At 37.6% G+C, this 25000-nt stretch overlaps 1 protein-coding gene across 11 annotated transcripts in view; it reads left to right on the top strand.

Annotated features, from left to right (window-relative positions):
- Nucleotides 1–25000, top strand: part of map3k4.S (mitogen-activated protein kinase kinase kinase 4 S homeolog) — a 136395-nt gene that overhangs the window by 104408 nt on the left and 6987 nt on the right. For 10 of the 11 annotated variants that reach the window (XM_041564508.1, XM_041564504.1, XM_041564501.1 and 7 more), the window contains 7 exons: nt 948–1028; nt 2434–2625; nt 5029–5099; nt 9186–9302; nt 9469–9628; nt 13566–13688; nt 18647–18753. In XM_041564508.1, coding sequence (XP_041420442.1) covers nt 948–1028; nt 2434–2625; nt 5029–5099; nt 9186–9302; nt 9469–9628; nt 13566–13688; nt 18647–18753 — 851 coding nt within the window. The remainder of the gene's footprint in view (nt 1–947; nt 1029–2433; nt 2626–5028; nt 5100–9185; nt 9303–9468; nt 9629–13565; nt 13689–18646; nt 18754–25000) is intronic. The other variant, XM_041564509.1, reaches the window with a different exon arrangement.

Genomic DNA, 25000 nt, shown 5'->3' on the forward strand with positions numbered 1-25000 from the left:
ATACATTAAGGGACAAATGTCTATTTCACTTGGTGGTTCCAAAATGTTTGCCACTTCTCAGTGTAATAGATTAAGTTTTTCCTTGGGCCAGTGCTTCTTTTAGGTGTGAAATGTACACTGACACATGGAAACCAATCCTAAGTGTTGTGTTGGCATCTCCTTACAATAAGCGCTTAATTTCTTTGGTAATCATGCATCCGTAGTAAATCTTGCCAGGTTAGGGATGCCTGGCATGCCAGTAGAAAAGTAAGTAAAATGCTGAAGTGGCACTTTGAATTGTCCAATGGAACTATGCTTTGGCAAAAGGTATGCAATGCACCATGTATTTCTCTACAATGTAGCATTCTTCAGTGTAATTCCATTGCAAGCCAGTGCAATATGTCAAAAAGCACAAGCCATGCAACAGTACAGGCACATTAGTTTTGCTCAGCCTCTTGAATTATCCATGTTATTATGGTTGACATGGGCATTTACTTAAACACACACCCATTTGCTTATGATCTTGTAAGCAGAAACAAGCCTGTGCAAGAACAAAATGACATTATGTCTGCTCAGTAGCAAGTATATAATGGTGTGTTTTATTCACTGTGAACAGCACTTTGCCCCTAAGTTGTAAATGGTAAGTGTCAAGGAAGTATAAACACTAGATACAACAACAAGGTGCAAGGTATAATGACAAGATGCTTTCTGTGTCGTATTTTAAAGTGGACCGATTTGCATGCATTTTTGTTCCTATTGTCGTGTACTGAGACTTTGTGTGTAAGCAAAAAGCATGTATCTTTATTGCCATAAAGGTATTATTTTTAGAGAATGCCAAAAGCATAAGGTTTTAGCCTTATAACTTTTTCTAGCCTAAACGTTGTTGGATTTTATTTTCCCTTTAAAATTATAACATTCTGTGTTCTGTGCATTTTGTTAAACTAAATATTTTCCATTTGTTTATCAAGAGCCATCTTATCCAAAAGGGGAATTGGGGGGGTCAATGCGACGAAGCTGGGAGCTTCAGACATTTATCAGCCAAACTCGAGGTAATGCAATGGAGGCAAAATGCTTATTGGAGTACTTAGGAAACGTAATACAGTGTTAGTGCTTTATCATGTTGCCATCTCCAACACATTTAGTAAACAGTGCTATTATATATATGTCTTTGAGTATGTTATAAACCCCAAAGGACATGTACTAACATTCTAACAATACTTATTATTGTATTGGCTGCAGTTTTCATAATGCATTCATAAGCTGAATGCTTGATTTAGATGAAGTATATATGTTATTTATTTCTTTTGCATGCAAAACCTGCATCCAACATTTCAGTCTTGAATCCTTACAAAGTGCAAGTTTGTTTTGTTTTTCCTTTAACAACTTCCAAGATTAGATTTTAAATATGAATGCCAGTGTTAATATTTACCCTTATAGACAGACATAATTTAGTACTCTTTCATATATACTAAGATGGATTCAGGATGGAAACCTTAAAATAGGAGGAAAAACAGAAAATGAGCATGTGACCTTAAAGGAGAACTAAAATTTAACTAAAGAAGTAGGGCACAAATGTTGTACATCATGTATTTGTCTTCTGGACCAGCCCAAGGCAGCCATGGCCCTTTAAAATATAGATCTGTGCCTTTCAAAAAGGCCCCTGTAGCCCCCCATCTTCTGATTTACTGAACATCCCCTGTGCTGCTGTGAGTAACCGAGGGGTCAACGTACTAAATAATGTAATGACCCATAATCTTAGCTTCTTAAAAGTGGTACAAAGCACACTGAGTATGTGCATGTCCCAGACACTCCTAACAAAATCAAAAATGGGAAAGTCCTGTGACAACTGCATTATTACTACTACAAAGATGCTAAATCTTTAGGCTGATTTAATAAGTTTGGCATATAAAATATGGCATTTCTAGTCATTTTCATTTTATTAAGGTTTAGTTGTCCTTTAATTTGATAGTTATTGTAGAAGTCTTCACAGTTTATGCTATTTGTAGTACAATATTCTTCAACTATAGGAGGAAAAGCTTTCTAGTGAATGGAATGACTTAAGCTGGTCATACATGTAAAGATTGGCTTGTTTGGAGATGTCATCAAACAAGAGAGTAACTCTCCTCTATATGGCCACCTTGAATGACTGGGTGTAGGCCATCAGAGTGAGCCAATGCAGTCCTTGCTCTAATAGGGTTTTTTAAACCTGCTTGATCAACAGCTGGCCAATTTTAACCCAGACAGTCAGACAGGCCCAGCGGAGGCCCCATATGGGGGGGGGGGGGGTATATAAGCTGCCAATTTGGTCTGAATAGGCTGAATCATCAGCTTTAATATGCCCATGTATGACCATCTTAAGTTATTATCTTCTCTAAATGTCTATAAACTATGCTAGCATATTTCTGTTGTACATTGAACCACTTCTATACAAAACAATGAACATTTTTCTTACAGACACAGCTGCAAGACATAGGCCTATGAATGCTATACAGGAGTCCGTCAAACAGTTTGAGGATGATCGTTACCGGCAAATGAGAATTAAAAATATTGTGGGCCAAGTCTGTGATACCCCAAAATCCTATGACAACGTAATGCATGTTGGCCTTAGAAAAGTGACTTTCAAATGGCAGAGAGGAAACAAAATTGGTAAGGTTTAAGGGCATGTTCAAAATAGGGCAACGTTTATATTTTAACGCAAGTAAAATAAGTTGTGCTGAACTGTTTGATTTGTTAGAATCCAGATTTATCTAATAATGTATATTTTAAATTATATAGTACTACTTATGCAACTTTGTATATTAAACAATACACAATTTTGTACAGATCAGCACAATAAAAGAATGAATATAAATACAAAATTACATTTAAGATTAAGAAACAAAAGGATGGCAGCACCTGCCTCATAGAGCTATACTGTAAGTGGGTGGGTATCTTACAGACACAAACAGGAGGATAATAAGTACTGCAATTTACAAGATGCTATATCACTGATTCAGGAGGTAGTCTTTAAATTTTATTCTGAAGCGCCTAAAGGAGGATTGTGTGTGAAACGACTAGGTAGTGAATCTGAGGGGAACCGAGAAATTAGCCAGAAACGTATGGGGGAAAAAAGAGGCAAGATGTAGTCAGGTGCAGATGAATGAATGGCTTTCTTGAGCGCGAGTTTGTATGTTTTATTATTTGCTTAATGGGAAGCAGTAGTGTGTCTGTTTTTGTCACATTAGAGGAGGAGGATTTTGACTTTAGTTTTAATATAAACTAAAGTGGGAGTTAGGGAGACAAGTTAGTAGCATTTTGGAGCCAGAGACTTTGAATTAACAGGGTTATTGATCATGGCATCTGCAATAATAGTGAATGGAGAATTGGATAAAGTTTAATTCAAAAGATGATCAGGTTTGTTTTAATTCATGCAGAAGGATGGACCAAGTACATAACCTTAGCGTACCCCTACATTAAAGGAATTGTTCAGTATAAAAATAAAAGCTGGGTAAATGGATAGGCTGTGCAAAATAAAAATGTTTCTAATATAGTTAGTTAGCCAAAAATATAATGTAAAAAGGCTGGAGTGACTGGATGTCTAACAGAACAGAACACTACTTCCTGCTTTTTAGCTCTCTTGGTTTCCACTGACTGGTTACCCTGACCAAGCAGTAACCAATCAGTGACTTGAGGGGGGGGCACATGGGCCATAACTGTTGCTTTTGAATGTGAGCTGAATGCTAAGGATCAAATGCAAACTCACTGAACAGTTATGTCCCATGTGGTCCCCCTTCAAGTCGCTGACTAAGTTAGAGACTAAGTTAGAGAGCAGGAAGTTGGATTCTGGCTATTATATCAGACATCCAGTCGTTCCAGCCTTTATAGGTTACATTTTTGCCTAACTATATTTGAAAAATTTTTTTGCACAGCTTATCTATTTATGCAGTTTTTATTTTTACACTGAACTGTTCCTTTAAAGGGAACTGGTGACATAAATGAAAATGTGGCTGGCCAGCATACTTACTTTATATTATCAATAAATAAAAAACATTTTAAAATATAAATAGCCCATTAAAAATGAATTCATAAGAAAACTCATCAATGGCAATTAAAGTGAAAAAATTATACACTTGTTCATAAAAGTTCTCCCTTGATAAATTCACCTATGTATTGTCAGAAGATTTGGTGCTTCCTCACGAGGAAAATTTTGGGCAACTTTGAAAAACAGGGAGATTGACGCCCCGAAGAAGAGATTTGTCGCCGGGCGACTGATCTCCCAGAATCTGCCCGTGTGCCCTTACCCTTAAGAGAAACTGCTCCAAGGAAAGTGATTATATCAAGCAAGATAATTAGGGAAATATTTGAGACTAGAGAATGTTTTCACAAAAGAAGATAAGGGTTCAGTACCATATATTAGTAAATAGATATATATAGAAAAATACACCCTAAATAGTGTATAAATAATATAAAGAAAGTACATTGGAACAATTAACTAGCATGTTGCAGAGAAGCAGTTTAGTGGTGATAGGTTGGTTTATACATAAAGTGAGAGCATGTTTTAAGTCAGCCCACCTTTGTGATATATGTAATGCCTGCAAACTTAAATATGTTGGTAAAACTATCAAACTGTTAACGTTATTAATAGGAGAACATAGAGGTACAGGTATGGGACCTGTTATCCAGAATGCTGAGGACCTGGGGATTTCTGGAAAAATGGATTTCTGTAATTTGGATCTTTATATGTTAAGGGGGTTGTGTATCAAAGGTAGAATTTTAGAGTATTGTGAATTTTTTAAACTCTAATATATTTGATTTTATTCACGATTCGAATGGTATGTTATTAATGAAAAAATCATGTTCTGTGCCACAGTTTTTAGTTTTGAAAGAAGTCCATTTGCAGCAACAGATGGAAGGAGAAGTTAAGGGGATGTGATATTCAGTTCATTTAGTTAGAACAAGGACTATCAGTTTTAATGTTATTCTTTATTAGTCAAGTGTCTTTAAATACGTTTTCTCTTTAAGTTGCTCTTTGACACAAGCTAATAAAATGCTTTTTTTGTCTTTATACAGGGGAAGGGCAGTATGGCAAAGTGTACACGTGCATTAGCATTGACACAGGGGAGCTGATGGCAATGAAAGAAGTAAGTATTTTTTCTTTTGTAAATGGCAGTTTTATATGTAATGCTAGGGAGAAAAGCTCCATGCTGTTTTCTACATGGTAAATAAAAGTCTGACATGTATATCTTTGTTTAATTCACTTTTTTTGTTTAATATAAAGAACAAGTATACTTTAGTGTAAATATAAGCAGAAAGACTCAAAGGGGATATATATGCCAATAGATAATAATGTACCAAAAGGATTGGTGTGTCCTCAAACTCCTTAGTTAAATTGTATACACACAAAATTGGGACTCAACCCCCTCACCACCTGTCCAAAGATATACTATGATATAGTGAATGATCACTCAAAAGGTAAAGTAAAAAGGCAATATTTATTAAACACCATGCCATGAGTACTCAAATTAAAACAAACTTAAAAACAAGCAGTGCTGAATAAAGAAAGAGGGATCCCTCTAATAGAAATGCTTAACCCCTACACTGATTATATCAATCAAGTGTGAGGAAAATACATCCAAGTGGAATAGATATAAGTATAAGTCTGTCTAACTGTGAACAACAGAATAGTAGGTCCGCCTACCCCAATATATTATGAATTGTAAACACATATATGTTGTGCGATAAGGGTGGGCTGCCTATATAGACTGAATAATTCTTGATCATAATGTGAGGAATAAATCCCAAAATGGAGGTGCACGGAAAGTTCCCAACCAACATGAAGGGTAAATCCCTAAAGGCCAGGGTTAGCGATATAGCAGTCGCAGTATTGAGAAGCAGCAGTCCGCTGACATGTAAGTAGTACCCAGGGTCTGGTAAAGTTCAACTAATACAAGTTGTAAAAAGTTCTACCGACCGTAAATGCAGAGTAATACCCACTAGGACATCGCCTTGCTCCTTAATGTGTAATAACCGCTGGGACAACACCTTCCTTGTGGATCGCTCAAATGTGCATATTGTCGCAATGTTACTAAGGCTTCCCTCCGTGCAAATCATTCTGGATATCTACTAGCCTTATTTAAAATTGAAACATATGGATCTGCGGCACGGAGCATCATGGTCACGTGACTTTGTTTTTAAATACTATAGCACTTTGGGATGTTCGGCCTCTTGACAAAGCCACCCTTGTGGTGAAACGGCTGTCGAGGTGCGATGCTGCATCTGGCAGGTGGGGATCCCCTATTGAATGCTTTGCACGGAGGGAAGCCTTGGTGAACATCGCAACCTGTTATCCAAAATGCTCAGGACCTGGGGTTTTCTGGATAATGGATCTTTCCGTAATTTGGGTCTTCATGCCTTAAGTCTACTAGAAATTCATTTAAACATTAAATAAACCCAATAGGCTGGTTTTGCTTCCAATAAGGATTAATTGTATATTAGTTGGGATCAAGTACAAGCTACTGTTTTATTATTACAGAGAAAAAGGAAATCATTTTTATGGAAATTTGGATTATTTGTATAAAATGGAGTCTATGGGAGACAGCCATTCTGTAATTTGGAGCTTTCTGGATATCGGGTTTCAGGAAAAGGGATCCTATACCTGTATATCTTTGGACAGGTGGTGAGGGGGTCGAGTCCCAATTTTGGGTGTATACAATTTATACTTTAGTGTAATTACATCTTGCATTATGTCATAATTTGCCACATACATATCACATGCTACGTGAGAAGTAGTCTCAGATATTGTATACACATATTTAAAGTTGCTGGATGGGCTTAACATTTTGAAGCATTCTAATACATGGGGCCTAAGAGGCAGGTTCTGTTCTGGCATGAATGATGGCTGAATAATTGGTCTCTTTTGTAGTATCTGAAAAAGACTCAAGGAAATAGTGTCATAGATTTCGATGGTGCTTACTAAATAAAAACTAATAGGCCAACAAGCCACCTCCTCTTTTTGACAGCATCATTGCAAGTATATTAGGTTTTTTTGTGGTAAGGCTAGAGTAAAGGACAAGTATGTCTTTTATTGTAAAATCCTGATTATTCAAAACGTCTCTTGAATAATCTACCTGCTTAACTGCATTGAGTCTTATTTGCTCTCTAAATTACAAGCATCTTAAATTAATAGCGACACTTTTATGTTTTGTGATTCAATATTTTCTTTGATAGCATTTATTACCATTAATCATAAAATTACTGATGTAAATCCAACAAATTAGTAAAATATATTGCTTAAAAAAAATCATCATATGGAGAAGGATAATCCTCCATGTAGGGGGGGCAAGGACTACTACTTTCAGCTCCTCTCATCTCATGCCCAAATAAAACCTCCTCTTTCTGAAAAACTCCTCTGTAGTTTTCCAAGTAAAAATATGTATCCAATTCTCACTTATACTTATACTCACTTACAACAATAATTATAGCAAACAAATAATTATTCATTCAGGTGCGCAGTTTTCAAATGAATTCACATCCATCGATCAAAATATAAAAAACAAAAAAAACTGCAACTCTCCTAGATGTTCGCCCACTTTTGGTCTGTTCAGGATTAATTGGCATACTCCTTTGTTAGTTGTCAGTCAGTAATCACCTGGTTAATGTTAGGAAATGGAGGTGCTCTCTCTCACAACTTCTCCTCTGTAGCAGTTACTCTTGGTTTGTAGCACCACCACCCACACCCACCACCGGCCCTTAAAGCAAAAGATGGCACCAATAGTGTGTTACCTACAACACTAACCAAATTGCGCATTTAGATTATACTTAGAAGCACAAGTCTGGGACTTCAAAGTTGTTTCTTGTGTCCTCCGTCCACACACCCCGATTCAGACCAATGCTGCCTCCAGTTCTGTGATCTTGTAGATTCCTGTTACTTGCTACTTCCTATCCCAGTCTGCCTCTAATGGTCCCCCTCACTGGACACACCCAAAGGCAAGCACTGCAAGCTTGCTCATACTCCATACGCAGCAGAATACAAACAGGCAGTACAAATATGGGAAATTACTTTACTTTAACTATGAAGACCTCAACCTACTGGGCATACTCGCAGCCTTTTCTCCAATATAAATCGGGCATGCCCAGTAGGCACCATTTTTAGGTCTTCATATACGAACAGAGAAGAAAAGCTCTATGAGCAGAGCTACTTGCTAGACAAGGAAGTAGCTGAAAGAGCTGAATCTAAGCTGCTGAAACCAAATAATGCTCAGAGAAAGGTATGTTATTCTGGGGGTCTTAACAATAATTTTGGAGAGAGAAAAAAAAAAAGGTTTACTTATTCTTTGCATTGGACAGAAAGAAAACCTGACTGCTGAAATTTGACTTTTCTAAAAGTGTGTTATATTGTCGTTGTTAAGCTTATATACAGAGAAAACAAATGGTAGTGTTGTTGTTACCTATTGTTGTTGTTGTTATTAGACAGTAAATGCTGGGGGTAAGATCATTTACATCTGCTTCCTCTGTAGTTGTGATGGAAATCACTTACTTCCTTATGCCGTGCTACCAATTTAGAGGGGTTGCTCACCCTCCAAATACTTTTTTCAGTTTAGGTGTTTTCATATTGTTTACCAGAAATAAAAACGTTTTACAATTGCTTTCCATTTACCTATTCTATTTTTACTGTTAAATTTAAAGGGGCTGTTTATCTTTGAGTTAACTTTTAGTATGGTGTAGAGACTGATATTCGGAGAAAATTTGCAAAATAGTTTTTATTTTTTGTTGTTTGTGGTTTTTGAGTTTTTTTAGCTTTTTATTCAGCAGCTCTCCAGTTTACAATTTCAGCAATCTGGTTGCTAGGGTCCAAATTACCCTAGCAACCATGCACTGATTTAAATAAGAGACTGGAATATGAATAGGAGAGGCCTGAATAAAAAAGTCAAGTAATAAAAAGTAGCAATTACAATAAATATCGCTTTCGAGCAGTTTACAGAGTTGGCAACACTCCCCCTCTAGCTGCTTTAGAAAGACGAAAAATGACGAAAGATGAAAAATTTACATTTACACTTCCATTTCAGAAAAGTAGTCTCAAATCGAAAATAGAAAGTTATTGGAAAAAGGCTTTATTATTGGATTATTTTGAATTTTTAAAATTATATTTTGAAATGTTTTAATAATTTACGCTTGCTTTGTAAAATTCATAATTTCAAAGTTTCATAATTAATCTTTGCCTTGTACAGATACGTTTTCAGCCAAATGACCACAAGACTATAAAAGAAACTGCAGATGAACTGAAAATATTTGAAGGAATAAAACACTCAAATCTTGTTCGTTACTTTGGTGTTGAGCTCCACAGAGTAAGTGTTAAATATTTTGAGACTTTAGAATCTTATATTTAAGATTAATATTAAAATGTAAACTTTACTTTAGTTTTCCAAGTATTTTTATCTAACATTAGATGCAAAGTTGTTCAAAGGGAAGATACCTGCAGTTTTTTATATTCTTTGTATTTTCCATTTACAGGAAGAAATGTACATTTTTATGGAATATTGTGATGAAGGAACTTTGGAAGAGGTATCTAGACTAGGACTGCAGGAGCATGTCATTAGACTTTATACAAAGCAGATCACAATTGCTATAAATGTCCTGCATGAGCACGGTATTGTTCATCGTGATATCAAAGGTATGTATTTCTTGAAATACCCCACAAAGAGGATTCTTCAAAATTATCGTATTTCTAAAATACAGGTATGGGATCCGTTCTTCAGAAAGCTCCAAATTATGGGAAGGTTGTCTCCCATAGACTCCAATATATACCAATAATCCAGATTTTTAAAAATGATTTCCTTTTTATCTGTAATAATAAAACAGTACCTTGTACATGACCCACACTAAGATGTACAGAATTCTTATTGGAGGCAAATTAATCCTATTTAGTTTATTTAATGTTTTAAATGATTTTCTAGTAGACATAAGGTATAAAGATCAAAATTATAGAAAGGTCCGTTATCTGGAAATCCCCAAGTCCCAAGCATTCTAAATAACAGATCCCATACCTGTATATAAACTTCTCTGATTAGCAGTGCTTATAGTGCTAGAGAAATTATTGGGTGAAGGTCTGAGTTCTACTGCGCTCTGACAAAGTGTGCAGCCTGTTAAGGTGGCCATAGACGCACTGATAATGTCGTACTAAACAAAGTTTTGTATGATATTCGTTACGCTCAAGGCGGGAGACAAGCCACGATCGGGTAACCTCGAAAATGCGCCCGTACATCAGCTACTGTTACTGCTGAATCAGCAGATACAGGAAGAATTCTATTGTGTCTACCTGTATATCTGATGATTCAGCTTTAACATGTCTGTATTGAAAACGAACAATCTTTCCTGTGACCAATGGTTGCAGGAAAGATTGTAGTTATGTCTATGACCACCTTTACTACCCTGGAGATCTATGTAAATGGCAGCTATTTATAAATTAGATACAAATATTTTAGAGATAAGTGATATGCTATACAATATACAAAACTACCATATTATTATAGCCCCATTCATTTTTGTACACAGGTTTCTTTCAAAATACTTATTCACCTTAGGTAGATGTTTTAGGGCATGGATTGTGGAAACCTGATTTTGTCAACGTCATACATTTTTTTGCTGTAGATAAGAATACCCCAAAACTAGTCACTTTAGATTTATTTCTGCTGCCAGGGAAAGTATTGACCACATAACATGCGCATGGTAGCTGCTTAAAAACATTTAACATCTTGTTGGTTAATATGGGTTACTCCATATGGACACATTTTGCGGCTTTTATTACATATTGTATAATTGGTTTCATAACCGTAAGGTAGGGATGCATCGAATCCAGGATTCGGTTCGGGATTCTGCCTTTTTCAGAAGGATTCGGCCGAATCCTTCTGCCTGGAAGAACTGAATCCTAATTTGCATATGCAAATTAGGGGCGGGAGGGAAATTGCGTGACTTTTTGTCACAAAACAAGGAAGTAAAAATGTGTTCCCCTAATTTGCATATGCAAATTCAGATTTGGTTCTGTATTTGCCCGAATCTTTCACAAAGGATTCGGGGGTTCGGGCGAATCCAAAAAAGGTGGATTCGGTGCAACCCTAGTTTAAGGAAAATCAGTCTACAGGCAGTTGAGATAACTCTAAATTTACTATGGAATAGAATGTTTTTGAATACAAAATAGATTGCCTCAATAGAGACATTGGTTTGCGCATAGATTGAATGGGACCAATTTCGGCTGAACGCAACATCTAAAAATGCACTGACTGGTCCAACATATACAGCAGTGACAATAAGTATTGCGCACGTCCGCATATTTCTAATTTAAATATTGACATGAAATTTACACAAGATGTCTGTAACAACCCAAGTAAACCACACATACAACGAACTCAAAACAAATATGTCCATAAATTATGTGTAATAAATTGGAATGACACAGGCAATAAATATTAAACAAATGATGAAAAAGAGGTGCAAAAAGGCATGGAATGCCAAGAACCTGTTGAAATCTGTCTATTTAGAATGCAATCCTGCCCCCATATCAGTGCAAATTGATATCCTGATTGATGGTCTATAAAAAGGTTTCTCATTACCAAGGCATCACACAAGAAGCATCTCATTATGGGTAAAATCAAGGAGCTCTCTCAAGACCTTGAAACTTTGTTGCAAAACATACTGATGACATTGGTCATTTGGTTATTTGTGAGCTTCTGAATGTTCCAATGAGCACTGCTGGGGCCATTAATTCAGAAGTGGAAAGAACATAATTTCACCCTGAACCGGCCATGACCAGGTGCTCCTCACAAGATTTCTAACAGAGGAGTCAAAAGAATAATCAGAAGAGTTGTCCAAGAGCCAATGATTACTCCTAGAGAGCTTCAGAAAGACCTTGAATTAGCAGGTACAGTTGTTTAAAAAAAAAAAAAAACAAGTAATGCACTCAGCCAACATGGCCTCTATGCATGCTCACTATACAAGACTTCACTGCTGAAGAAAAAGAATGTTGTAGCTTGTTTAAAGTTTGTTGCACAACGTTTGGACAAGCCAATGACATTCTGGGAGAATATAGTCTGGTTAGATAAGAACCAAATGGAACTCTTTGGATATCATTGAACACACACACCATGGTTGGAGGAGAAATGGCACTGCACATCACCCCAAAAACACCATACCAACAGTAAAGTTTGGAGGTGGGAACATCATGGTGTGGGACTGTTTTTCAGCATATGGTACTGGCAGACTTTATATAATTGAAGGAAGGATGAATGGAGAAATGCACTGGGACATTCTTGATAAGAATCTGCTATCTACCAGGATGCTGAAGATGAAAGAAGGGTGGCATTTCAGCAAGACCATAATCCCAAACACACAACCAAGGTAACTCTCGGATGGTTTCAGAGAGAGAAATAAACCTGCTGGAATGGCCCAGTCAATTACCCGACTTGAATCCAATAGAAAATCTATGGAAAGAATTGAAGATGAGAGCTCATAGACAAGGCCCCCGGAACCTTCAAGATTTGAAGACAGTTTGTGTGGAAGAATGGGCCAAAATCACACCTGAACAATGCAGGAGGTATCTTCATTAATAACAAAGGCTTTTCTACTAAGTATTACATTTCAGTAAGCATTTTCTATACTTGTGTCATTCCACTACACATACTACTACACATAACTTAATTTATGGACTTTGTTTGTTGTGAGTTGTTTGTATGTGTGGATTACTTGGGTTGTTACAGACATCTGGTGTAAATTTCATGTCATTAGGTACAATGTTCTATATTTTATACACTGTACTTATTCTCATATTCTAATTTTGTACACTGTATAAGCAGAAGTGAAATTTTGAGCTGTGTCTCTAAGCATATAGATATACAATTACCCCTTCAGACATTCAAAGGTGCAATTCTCTGTTTATTTTGAGAGATGCATTTGTGTAATTTTGTACATTGTATAAGAATAAATTAATTTTTTTTCGAGGCCACTTGAGTGGTTTCTTTAAACATATAAATGTTATATCTATCTGTCAATCTATATACACACACACTGCTCATTGCACATACAGAACACACCAGTGAATGCACATATATAAACATTTTGTTTTTATGATTGATTTATTTTACTATTAGTTTTATAAAAACTACACAATGCAAAGTATAAAAATTAGAATGCAAATCAGTTTTAACACAATGCAGTGACATTTTACAGTATCATTGTTGGCCTCTGGTTCACATTATGTGCAATGCACCATTACAGATGCATATTTGCTTTTTTCATAGTGTAGATGGCACTTCTTGTTTGCTAATCCATGTTGTGTCAATAATGTCATCAGTATCAGATGCACTTGCAGCAAGTCATTTGCATGTAAAGATGTAAGTCTCTAAGGGAACACTGCAGCAGGTCATATGTGTGCGTGTGACAAATAGGGATTTCATTTGTAAATGTGCCCATGATTTCAAGTGTGGGCAAGTATTGGTTATAAAACAGAATCTAGTCAAACCGGTGAGGCTTATAAAATGCTTTCATTTGATTGTACAGTTTTAATTTTTATGAAATCATATTCTGCTTTGTGTTGATTTTACTGTAATTTCTGTTAGGAGCAAATATATTTCTTACATCTTCTGGCCTCATAAAACTGGGTGACTTTGGATGTTCGGTCAAACTGAAGAATAATGCCCAGACTATGCCTGGAGAAGTAAACAGCACACTTGGAACTGCAGGTAGGAAGAGTTCCTTTGAACAATTTTTTTTGTGTTGCAAATATTATTCTTTATAAACCATGCAAATATTGCCAAATAAATAAAACATAGTAAAAATTAACTAGTTTGCAGAACTTAATTCAGCTTAGTGAGTTAGTAGCAGTTTTAAGTCAGCAGCATTAGAAAAAATTTAATAAACTCTTGCTTAACAGAGAGAGTGGGATATATATTTATTTACTTAGATCAGGCATGTCCAAAGTGTGGCCTGCGGGCCAATTGCGGCCCTTTATCAAATTTACACTGGCCCTCGGCCTCCATCATGAAATTAATAATAATGCGGGTACATTAGAGAAATGATCTGCCACTTGGTCTATACTGTTGCCTGTGTGCTGAAGGTGTTCACAATAGACACGTACTGGCACGTAGTGACGCGCTGCTCTCACATACTTCTTTACTGTACTGGCACGTCACTACTTTTATTGCACCTTCAGCGCTAAAAAAGTATGCGAGAGCGGCGCGTCACTACGTGCCAGTACATGTCTATTGCTAACACCTTCAGCACACAGGCACACCAAGTGGCAGATCATTTCACTAATGTGCCCAAATATTACCACTACAGCTACGCGATTTCTTGTTTAAATGAGTTATGGTGTTAATGTTTCAAAGAATGTCGGGCTAAATGGTTGGCCCCCACACATTTTCACCTCACCAAATCTGGCCCTCATTGCAAAAAGTTTGGACACCCCTGAATTAGATGAATTAATAACATTAATTATTAGCTTCCATGTGTCTTGTGCTTCAAGAAATATATGGCCCTCATATTTTTGTTTTCATATTTCCTATGCCCTTGTGTGTATTGTATGTATGTTTTTATTTTTATAGCACCACAAATGCATGCAGTGCTTTACAAGGCATAAACACAAACAAGGGTATAGTTGTTATAAAATCATACAGTTACAATAAATAAATCTGCTAAGTGCTAAGGTATATCAGTACAGATTTTGGGCGAGTTCCCTTGCCCTGAAAGAGCTTACAATCTTTTAGAAGAGACAGACTGAAACAAAGAGGGGTGGGGAAAGGTGCATAGGTCAACGGTTTGTTATTGCAAATGGAAGACTAGCGAAGTGCTTCCTATATAAGGTGAATTTTAAGGATCTTGGAGAAATAGTGTTATTGTTGGAGCATTCCTGATCAGTAGCGTCACTTCCGTTCGGCCGCATTTGGCCGTATTTATCAGTGGAGCGTGAGCTGCCGGGGGGCCCTGAGGGGGTGCGGGCCCTGGCCCGCTCGCACCCCCTGGTCCCCCGGTAGTTCCGCCACTGTTCCTGATGTGTGGAGGTAGAGCATTCCAGAGGTGAAGTACAATCACGCAAAAAAGTTTATGCAGCTGTTTTGGTGAACAGTATTGTCAAGAGATGGTCCTGAACATAGGGCCCAGGAGGGAGTATATGAAGGGATGAGAGCAGATATAGAGTGAGGAATAGAATAATGCTGGGCTCTGAAGGACAGGATAATTTAGTAATTTATACGTAATATTTACTGGGACCCAGGAAAGATAAGAGAGAGATTTACATGCAGGTGAGATAGTATGGGCTGCAGAAGTGAGAGCGAATTGCAGTGGGTAGAGATAAGATTTAGAGAGACCAGCTAGTAATATATTGCAGTAGTCTAGTATAAGCAAGTTTTAAAGTGAAAATTCACCTTTAAATCAACTTTTAATATGATGTAGCCAGTTATATGATATTCTAAGACAATTTGCAATTGATGTCCATTTTTATGGTACTTAAATTTCAGCAGCCGTCGGGTTGCTATGGTTCAATTTGATTTTGCAACCAGGTAGTGGTTAGAATGAGAAACTGGAAAATGAATGAGAGGGCCTGACTAGAAACATAAGTAAAAAATACAAAAATAATAATACAATTGCCTCACAGAGCAATATTTTTTGACCTTTATTTGAAGAGTGGAAGAGGAAGGCAAATAATACAAAAACTCTTTGATCTATTCTTAGCTAATTTTCAACTGGTCTTCACTCTATGACATACTAAAAGTTAATGTAAAAATTAACTACTCTTATAAAAAAAGGTTTGCACCCTTAGACTGTTTCCTTTTAAAGTTACTTATAGCCTTAAAGGGCACCAATGGTAACTAAAATCATTTACTAAGTAAATACACTGTGTGAAAGTTCAAGAAATCCGATTTTTAAAACAGTTATAATTGTTTGTTTAATGTAAATCATCAGCTCACTATACCTTCTGCAAGATCTCCCCTATCTCCACTGCAGTCCTAGCTGAGGCAGGCATCTTAGATTTCACTGGCTCCTCCTACCTATATCTTCACAGCCAACTGCAGCACTGAAATCTCGTGATACTTCTAGTGGAGGAGTTTACTAAAACAAGGCATTCTGGGTAGAATATTAAAGGCAATGCTACAATCTGAGCATGCTCCTGAACTTTGCATGTTATAGTCACTGTTATAGTCACAGTATGGACTCCCTCAGTGAATGAACCCATTTGACAAAGTAAGGGATTTTTAGAAAAAACTATATATTTAGTTTGATTAAACGTGTTCAGGTTGTACTGGTCAGATTGTTAATATCTGTTTGATTTTGGCTGTGATAAGTTCCCTTTAAAGAAACAATAACGAAGTTGATACAATCAGACATATGGTGGCTATTTGCCAAATTACCTGAACAATATAACTCTAAACTCTCTAGTAAGAGACCAGGAAAGAGTTGGTTTCCATTTCATAAGTCTTAAGGACATGCCCTTCCACACAATCATGATCTATAGCATTCACTCTAAATTAATTTGCATACCAACCTTCTTTGGCCAACTGAAATTCATGCATTTTTGCAACACATCCTTGCAGATTTAGGGTAGAGACACAGTCAGATTCGGGGAGATTAGTCGCCCGGCGACAAATCTCCTTCTACTGGGCAACTAATTTCCCCGAACTGCCTTCCCGACAGCTATAATGTAAATTGCTGGCGGGATGACACATGGAACAGTACAGGATTACCACACTTGCACACCCTGGCTCTCCAGAACAAGACGACCCGGACCTCAATTGTAGCAACAAAGAAGAATTTCACTGGCACACAAAGGTTCTTTCAAGCAGGTACTAGCCCTTGCTGAGTTTATTTTGCAGAAGTGCAACGTTTCGGGGTGAGCTCCTTTGTGTGCCAGTGAAATTCTTCTTTGTGGGATGACACATGGAGCACTTCATTTTCCAAAGTTGCCCGAAGTTTCCTCGTGAGTCTAGGGTACATGACTAAGCTGCGTGGGCATAGGTGGACCATCATTATACTCTTGGACTGAACAGCCTTATGCCTTGGGCTCCAGCAGAAAAGCCAGAAGAATAGCACCATTTTGAAATTCATAGTAAAACAAGTTGTGGTAATAATGATTTAGCGACAGACAACAATTTCTCAAAAATATAAACATCCTGAGAGTTTAAGGTACACTCTTGTATCCAAGCTGGTTTTTCTTCAGTGAAATAGCATCATGAAAGGACTTAACTTTTAACAATAACAGGATATCTGACTTGTGAATTGAACTATGCAGTTGTTACCCTCCATAGTTGACATAGTAATGTACTACCCCTGCCTCAAAGACTGAGTAAGAAAATAAATGAACAAACTTTTGATGTGAAATCTGGCAGGCTCTTATAAGTACACACAATTCAGTTGCCTGGGCGAACTGGCAGTGTGGGAGGACATCTGCCTCAAGCAAGTGATTTACTCTTCCCTTGAATGTAACAGTAGGCTCAGTGATGGCAAAGGAAGAAGATTAATCATTTTTTTCAATAGCTGCCATCTATGATCACTTTAGTATTTCTGGGTGAGGGAGTAACTCATACCCTACAACTTAACAGTCATTGTTAGCATACATATCACATATATCAGACTGATTAGATTTATCTGACTCTGGTAACAGAGTGGCAGTATAAGGCAGTAGTGACAATTCATATTAAGATATCCATCCTATAGACAAAGTGTGAGCAGTGTGAATATGAATGAGGACTTAGAATGATCTGATTGTTTAGTCACCGCATCTATCCACAATGGGGACCTTGTCTCAAAAAACATTTACATATGCCCTAACAATACCTTTGAGGCCTGGATCTCTAGGATCTTTGTCAGTGTAGTGCTCACAGCCTGAGCAGGGTACCGGAGGAGGGACTAATGGCCCATAGTCAATAAGATCTGTTACAAGGACCTCTATCTTGTTTTCCTCTTTACAGGAGTCACATGGGGGAATGTTATATAGGTCGCTAACGGGAAAATCTGTTTGCATTGCAAACATTTTGCAAGCCCTTTGCCCCTCACACGACAGTACGATATTGATTGCAAATAGACAGCATTCCAAGGTTACACGCACACCGTATTGAGAATCAATAATTTATTTATTAGCACATTAATGCATCCGCATCGACGTTTCGGTTCATGGTCTTGAACCTTTCTCAAGATGCTTTACCATATATATATATATATATATATATATATATATATATATATATATATATATATATATATATATATATAAATATATATATAAATACCATTTCAAATTTTTCACAATTATTAATTTACCCTTTTGTCTCCTTTATTTTTGCTGCTCACTACTTTAAGGGTGGTGAGGGTTTTGTTTCACAGATAATTTCTATAGTTTACATACTTTTACTTTTTCTCTTACCTGAGGTTATGTTGTTTTGATACTGTAAATCAGGACATAGATGTCTTACAGATATGCATTAACTCTCGTCTTTTCTGAAAATTGTTGAAAGATCTGTACCTACAGTACTTCCCAAACTGAAACAAAACTCTGTAATTTACTAACAAAATTATGACAAATTTGATCAAGATGACGTGTATAATCTTTATCTGAATAATACATTTATAATGAAGTATAGTCTTTATCTGTCTTCATAAGATTTTTTTTTATTATTTTTTTCATCTCCATGTTGAAATCATTCAAAAGCATATATGGCTCCTGAAGTGATTACTCAAGCTAAAGGAGAAGGGCATGGGCGTGCCGCAGACATATGGAGCCTTGGCTGTGTTCTAATTGAGATGGTTACTGGCAAGGTAAGGTAATATCTGTGTGTTGTATTTGTGTTCCCACTCATTTAATGTTTCATATCAAAGCAAACCGTTTATTCACCACCAAAACATGTTTCGAGTTGCACTTGAAAAAGAGCCCATGCAGCTGGAAACATGTTGTGGTGATGAATAAAGGCCATTTTGCAGCAGTATGTCTGAGCTTCTTGGTATCTTTTCCCTAATATACTTTCCTAAAAATAATTATTGCTGTTGAGCAGGCTGGAAAAGGTTACAAAATAATTTTAAACTGTTGGGGTCCATTGTCAGGCAGGTTGTGTACAAATGTAGGCAATTCAAAACCATTTTAATCCTCCCCAGGAGTGGTCAGTCAACAAAAATCACATCATGAGCAAATGTGTAATACTCCACGAGATCTCAATACGCCCCAGCTTAATGTATTAGGAACCAAAGGCCTCTCTATTGGCATTAGTAAATGTCTGTGTTCATGAGTCCCCACCAGGAGAACACAGAACAACACTGGTATGTGTGGCAGGGTTGAAAGCCACTACTAACCAGAAAGAACATGGCTGAACATCTACTGTTTGCAAAATACCACATGGATGGTAGGATTGTTTGATGGATGAGACCAACAGAACTTTTGGATTGAATATAAGCATTAAATTTAGGCAAACACTGAAGTGGAGCACTAGAATTTTGTCCCATCTGTGGAACATGGTTGTAGTATTATTGTTTTGGCCTACTTTGTTGTCACTGGACCAGGACAGATTGCCATCATCGATTAAACTATGAATTCAGAATTGTACAAGCAAATTCTACAGATAATGTTAGGGTATCTGTCCTTGAACTGTAGTTTAAAGGAAAGTAGATGATGCAGCAAGACAACCACACTTAAAGGGAATCTGTCATTGTTTTAATTGTATAGTTTTTTTCACTAAACTACACTGTGTACATTGTAAGTAATTCATTCTACCATTTAAAATGTTATTCTTGAACCAACAATTTTTTTTGTCATAATGTGTGGTGTGAAGGCAGCCATCTTAGGTCATTGTGCCTTACCTGTGCTGTTAGAAAGACCCAACACTTCACAATGGAACTTCTTTCAAATAAGCTATAGTTTCTCCGACCTACTCAATGTAACTGAAATCTTTGTGACTTGGGTTAGCTGGACTTGCATTTTTACTTATCTAGAGCTGTTCTCATATCTACCAATAGGCGGGGCATGGGATTTCAATGTAGGATTCTGCTGGAAGAAAACTAATAACTGATGCTTTTTATTAAAAAAAAAAAGAAAAAAGGATTCGCTTGACAGAATCCTTTTAAACACAAAGCAGAAAAAATGTAAAGGCCTGACCTTAAATATAATTTAGTATATTGTATACTGTAGTAGTATATATACTACATTAATATAGTCACCAGTCTCATCTCTACAGCTAATCAAAACATAAGGGCTCATTTATGACTGCAGGCGCAGTTGTGGTCAACATAATTTCCATGCTGTCAGTTGCACATAAACCACTTTCTTTAAAGGTACTTACATCAAAATGTCTTCCTTGCACTTCTGTAAAGTTGCACTCTGCACCTTTCATTTCCAAATCAAGAGCTGTTGCACCTATCGATGCAGGGGATGCTGGAGCTACCGCCACTTGCTGGCTAGGTGGTAGCTTCAGGGTTCACTTTGTGCCCAGTGTCAATAGACACTGCATACTTGCAGCTGAAGAATCTTGGGCAGACGTCACTCTCACACTGAACACTTGAAATAATGCCAGAGGGTTGTTCATCATATTGCTCACTTGTGGCCACAATGATGCAGAATTCTAGGGGACAAAATGGGGAAAAAACATGGCTATTGTGCTCAAAATGGCACATTACAGACAAGAGGTGACAGTTCCTTCTGGGTATCTAAATACTAATTTAAAACCTAGTAAAGAAACCAAGACCCAATGAAAATCATCTCTTATTGCAACGGGTGGGTTTACCCTTTATTTACAACACCTCCCACACAGCCTGAGGCGGCTCCTCAAAATGCCGCCCCCCCCCCCTTGCCGGCTTACCTATCGGGAGGGGAGGCATCCGAGGCAGAAACACTAGTGCGAAGAGCGCAACTGCGCTCTCTCGCACTAGTAAAGCTGAATTTCGAACACCGGAAATTCGGCTCTTAAAAGTACCAGAAGCGGCTTTTTGCCTTTTTGTATCTGGCTCTGCCGCCTGAGGCAAGCGCCTTAGCTTGCCTCATTGGCGAAGCGCCCCTGCTGCATGTGTATTTCTAGCTCCTGTAATTAAAGAGCCCCCAGAACCTCCACAGATCCCTCCTAGCCCTTTGTGGCAACCCCTTCTTTCTAACTGTTTCTCATGGCTACCACGTCTAGCTGGGGCACAGTTGATGGCTGATCCCAATGTTAATTAATAGGGAAAAAGATAAATATATAGGAAGGTCTGTATTTTTTTTCCAGAAAAGGTGGCAACCCTAGGCACACTTGGCCTTGGGACTTGTGACAACTAGTGGGGAGCAGGAACAGCAAGGGCCCAGTAGGAATACAGCACACCAAAATTTGTTCCGGTGTGGGCCAGTCCAACGCTTTAGAGGGGGGCACACCAGTTGCAGAAAGCAAAGGCTTTAGGGTTGCCACCTTTTCTGGGCTGGAAAATGGGCAGGGGATGGGGTGCATGATGTCAGAGGAGGGGGCAGCGATATTAGGGGTAGGGCCGGTGATGCTAGGGTGGAACTGATGATGTGGCAATCAGCGATTGGCTGATAGCCCTGTCATTATTTTCAATGTCCTGACCAGATTTCCTTATGTGGAAATCAGGACAGGAAGGTGTCATCCGGATAACCCATCCAAATACCGGGCTGTCCAGGGGAAAACTGGACAAGTGGCAATCCTAAAAGGCTCACATCTTTTGCCACATTAAATATATAATTTTGGACAGTCACATTTGTCTCAAGAAATATAGCAAATGAAGAAAAGAACCATTATGTTTTTGACTCATTGATTTGTTTAATTTAGTTCTCATTATCTTATTTTAGGACTTCAACAACAAATCACAATTAATTTATTTTTCCTTGTGTTTGCTCACTATCCGTTTGTGAGAAAAATGTGTGATCTGCTTCACATCATATAGTGTATCTGATATACTGTGAACTTCTCATTACTGTAATGCCTCAATAAAACAAAATCAAAGTGAAAAACAAATCCCAGTGTTTCGATGTGGGCCAGTCGAACACTTCAGAGGGGAGTACACCAGTTACATAAAGCAAATGTTCACATCCTTTTGCCATATTAAATATATTATTTTGGGCGGTCACGTTATGTTTTTCTTCATTTGTTTAATTGGATTCTCATTATCTAGTTAAGGACTTCTACAGCAAATCACAATTAGGGGCAGATTTGTCCAAGGTCGAGGTGAATTTTCGAATGAAAAAAATCCGAATTTCAAGCTATTTTTTGTGTACTTCTAGGGAATAGTCCAAATTCGATTCGAATAAAAACCGAATATCAAAATGTATTATGTCCTGTCTCTTTAAAGATTCGACTTCGACCATTCGCCATCTAAACCTGCTGAATTGCGGTTTTAGCCTATGGGGGACCTCATAGAACCTATTTGGAGTCAATTGGTGGACTTTGAAAAATCGTTTTTTGGGGGGGGGGGACTTTGAATCGAATGCTATATTCCTTCGATTTGCAAGCTTCTAATTCGGCCGAACGCGGACCTATTCGTTCGAAAACGGACCTATTCGACCAAAAAAAACTTCGACTTAATTTCGGTTGGTCTTTTTGAATTCGAATTTCAACGTTTTTTTTAATTCATAATTCGACCCTTGATAAATATGCTCCTTAATGTTTTATTCCTTGTTTTTGCTCACTCTCTTTGTGTGAATTTGTGATCAGCTTATATCATAATCATATAGCTTATCTAATAAACTGTGAACTTCTCATTGCTATAATGTATCAATAAAACTGAGTTTTCAAAAACCACAAACAAATCACATTTGTGGTCATGGGATTTATCAGAGGCTCCATAGTGTTTTAGGGCAATGAACTATTTATTATATGTATTTTCTGTAAGTAGCTACTTTTTTAAAATAACAATGGTTTCTAAATTATTCCCTAAATGTTCACTCTGCAACCAAAGATAATGGATTTACTCTAGGAAGGCTGGGGATACGTGTCCTATCCTCTGTGCTACTTGCTGATGTGAGCACTATGTGCCAGCTGTGTTAGTCATGTGAAGTGAGGTCAACTCCTGAGCTGACAGGCAGGAAGTGCTGCAGAGGAAGTGCTGGAAGTAGAAGCAGGCAGAGATGACAGATAACACTTGATGTTTAAAGCAAATAGGGAATCACAGTAGCAGCAAATCGTGCTTTTTTAGGGTGAGGGAGAAAAGAAATCTCTGAAGATAAAATGTGCGCTTTCCAGGGGCATGGTAACCTAAAGGAAAGACTTCTCAGGACTCTGAAAAAAATGGTCAATATGGTGGGGTTCCCCAGCAAGTCAGAAATCTGTATTCCAATGAGGGGCCTTGACATGGCACGGGAGCTTACATATTTTGGCCACAGTGTGGTACTAAGCCTCATTTTTTGTAATAATTATTTTTAGGGATGCACCGAATCCACTATTTTGGATCCGGGCGAACCCCTGAATCCTTCGTGAAAGATTCGGCCGAATACATTTTTTACTTCCTTGTTTTGTGACAAAAAGTCAAGCGGTTTCCCTTCCCTAATTTGCATATGCAAATTAGGATTCGGCCGAATCCTGCTGAAAAAGGCCCTTTTTCAGCAGGCCCTATCCCGAACCGAATCCTGGATTCGGTGCATCCCTAATTATTTTAAAAGGCAAACCATGAGCTGGCAATCTTTTTGTTCTTTTTGTGCAGAAATCTGTATTACTGTGTGAAGTTGCTTCTGGCTGGCAGATTTTGCAAAATTCTGAACATTGTATTTATGGATCAAAGAAGTTCATAGGGAAGGGTATTATAGTGCAATCTGACTTTGCTCTGGGTGCAGGCAAGCTAATGTCTAGTTGCATTCTGATCGTATTACACAGCACTGTATGGGAAGTTAGTGCAGGATTTTCTTCAGTAGCAGGAAAGGGCTACACTAACATTTGTGGGAAGAAGTATGTTCTTGTTTCTGAGGTCAGGGGGCTCTTCATTTCTGTACTTCACATTTAAAACTATATAATTTTTTTTTTTTAGGTCAACGTTTCTTTACCTTTTTTTCTCAAGGATCCTAAATTGAGCCACAGGAACCTTTTCCTTTGTGACCTAAAAACATTGGTTTAGAACCAGCAATGAACTTTCATTTTAATTACTGTTTTCAATATGGGACCTGTATTTATATCTTTAAGAAAGCAGAGACATTCATGCTTCTAATTTAAAAATATCATTTTAAAGTTTTAGCACTTAATAATATTTTTTATTTAACAACTTATGCTGGAGAGATATTAAATTAATATGTTGCATTAACAACTGTCACTACTTATAGAAAATACTGAGACATTTTCAGCTGTTTGTGTTAAAGGACCATAGCGAAGCAGTGTGAGCCAAAATTGTCTTCTGATTGCTAAAAAAAAAAAACCAAATCAACCAAAGCTATGTTAATTGTAATACATTTAAAGCCAGACAAAGAGCGCTCAGTTTTGGTTAGTAAAATTACAGTAAGACGCTAATTACAAAACTGGCTGTTTCTGTGCTGTATAAGTTTCCTCTGTTTAACATTGCAGTATTACTGTACATTGCTGCCTTATGGTGAATTATGGGGGATAATAGGGTTGGGACATGTTACCCAGAATGCATAGCACTTGGCTGCTGTTTTATTATTACTGGGGAAAAAGGGAAATAGAATTATTTGCGCTAAATGGTCTCTGTGGAAGATGGCCTTACCATAATTCAGCACTTTCTGGATAACAGGTTTCCAGATAACTGATTCCATAGTATACTATATAGCAGAGATCCCCAACCTTTTCAACCCGTGAGCAACATTCAGAAGTAAAAAGAGTTGGGGAGCAACACAACCATGAAAATTGTTCTTGGGGTGCCAAATAAGTGCTGTGATTGGCCATTTGGTAGCCCCTTTCTGGATTGTCAACCTACATTGAGGCTCTGTTTGGCAGTGGACCTGGTTTTTATACAACCAAAACTTGCCTCCGAGCCTGGAATTCAAAAATAAGCTCCTGCTTTGAGGCCACTGGGAGCAACATCCAAGGGGTTAGAGAGCAACATGTTGCTCACAAGCTACTGGTTGGGTATCACTGCTATATAGTATAATGTTGCA

This window comes from Xenopus laevis, chromosome 5S (assembly GCF_017654675.1).
Source record: "Xenopus laevis strain J_2021 chromosome 5S, Xenopus_laevis_v10.1, whole genome shotgun sequence".
In the NCBI taxonomy this organism is placed as follows: domain Eukaryota; kingdom Metazoa; phylum Chordata; class Amphibia; order Anura; family Pipidae; genus Xenopus; species Xenopus laevis.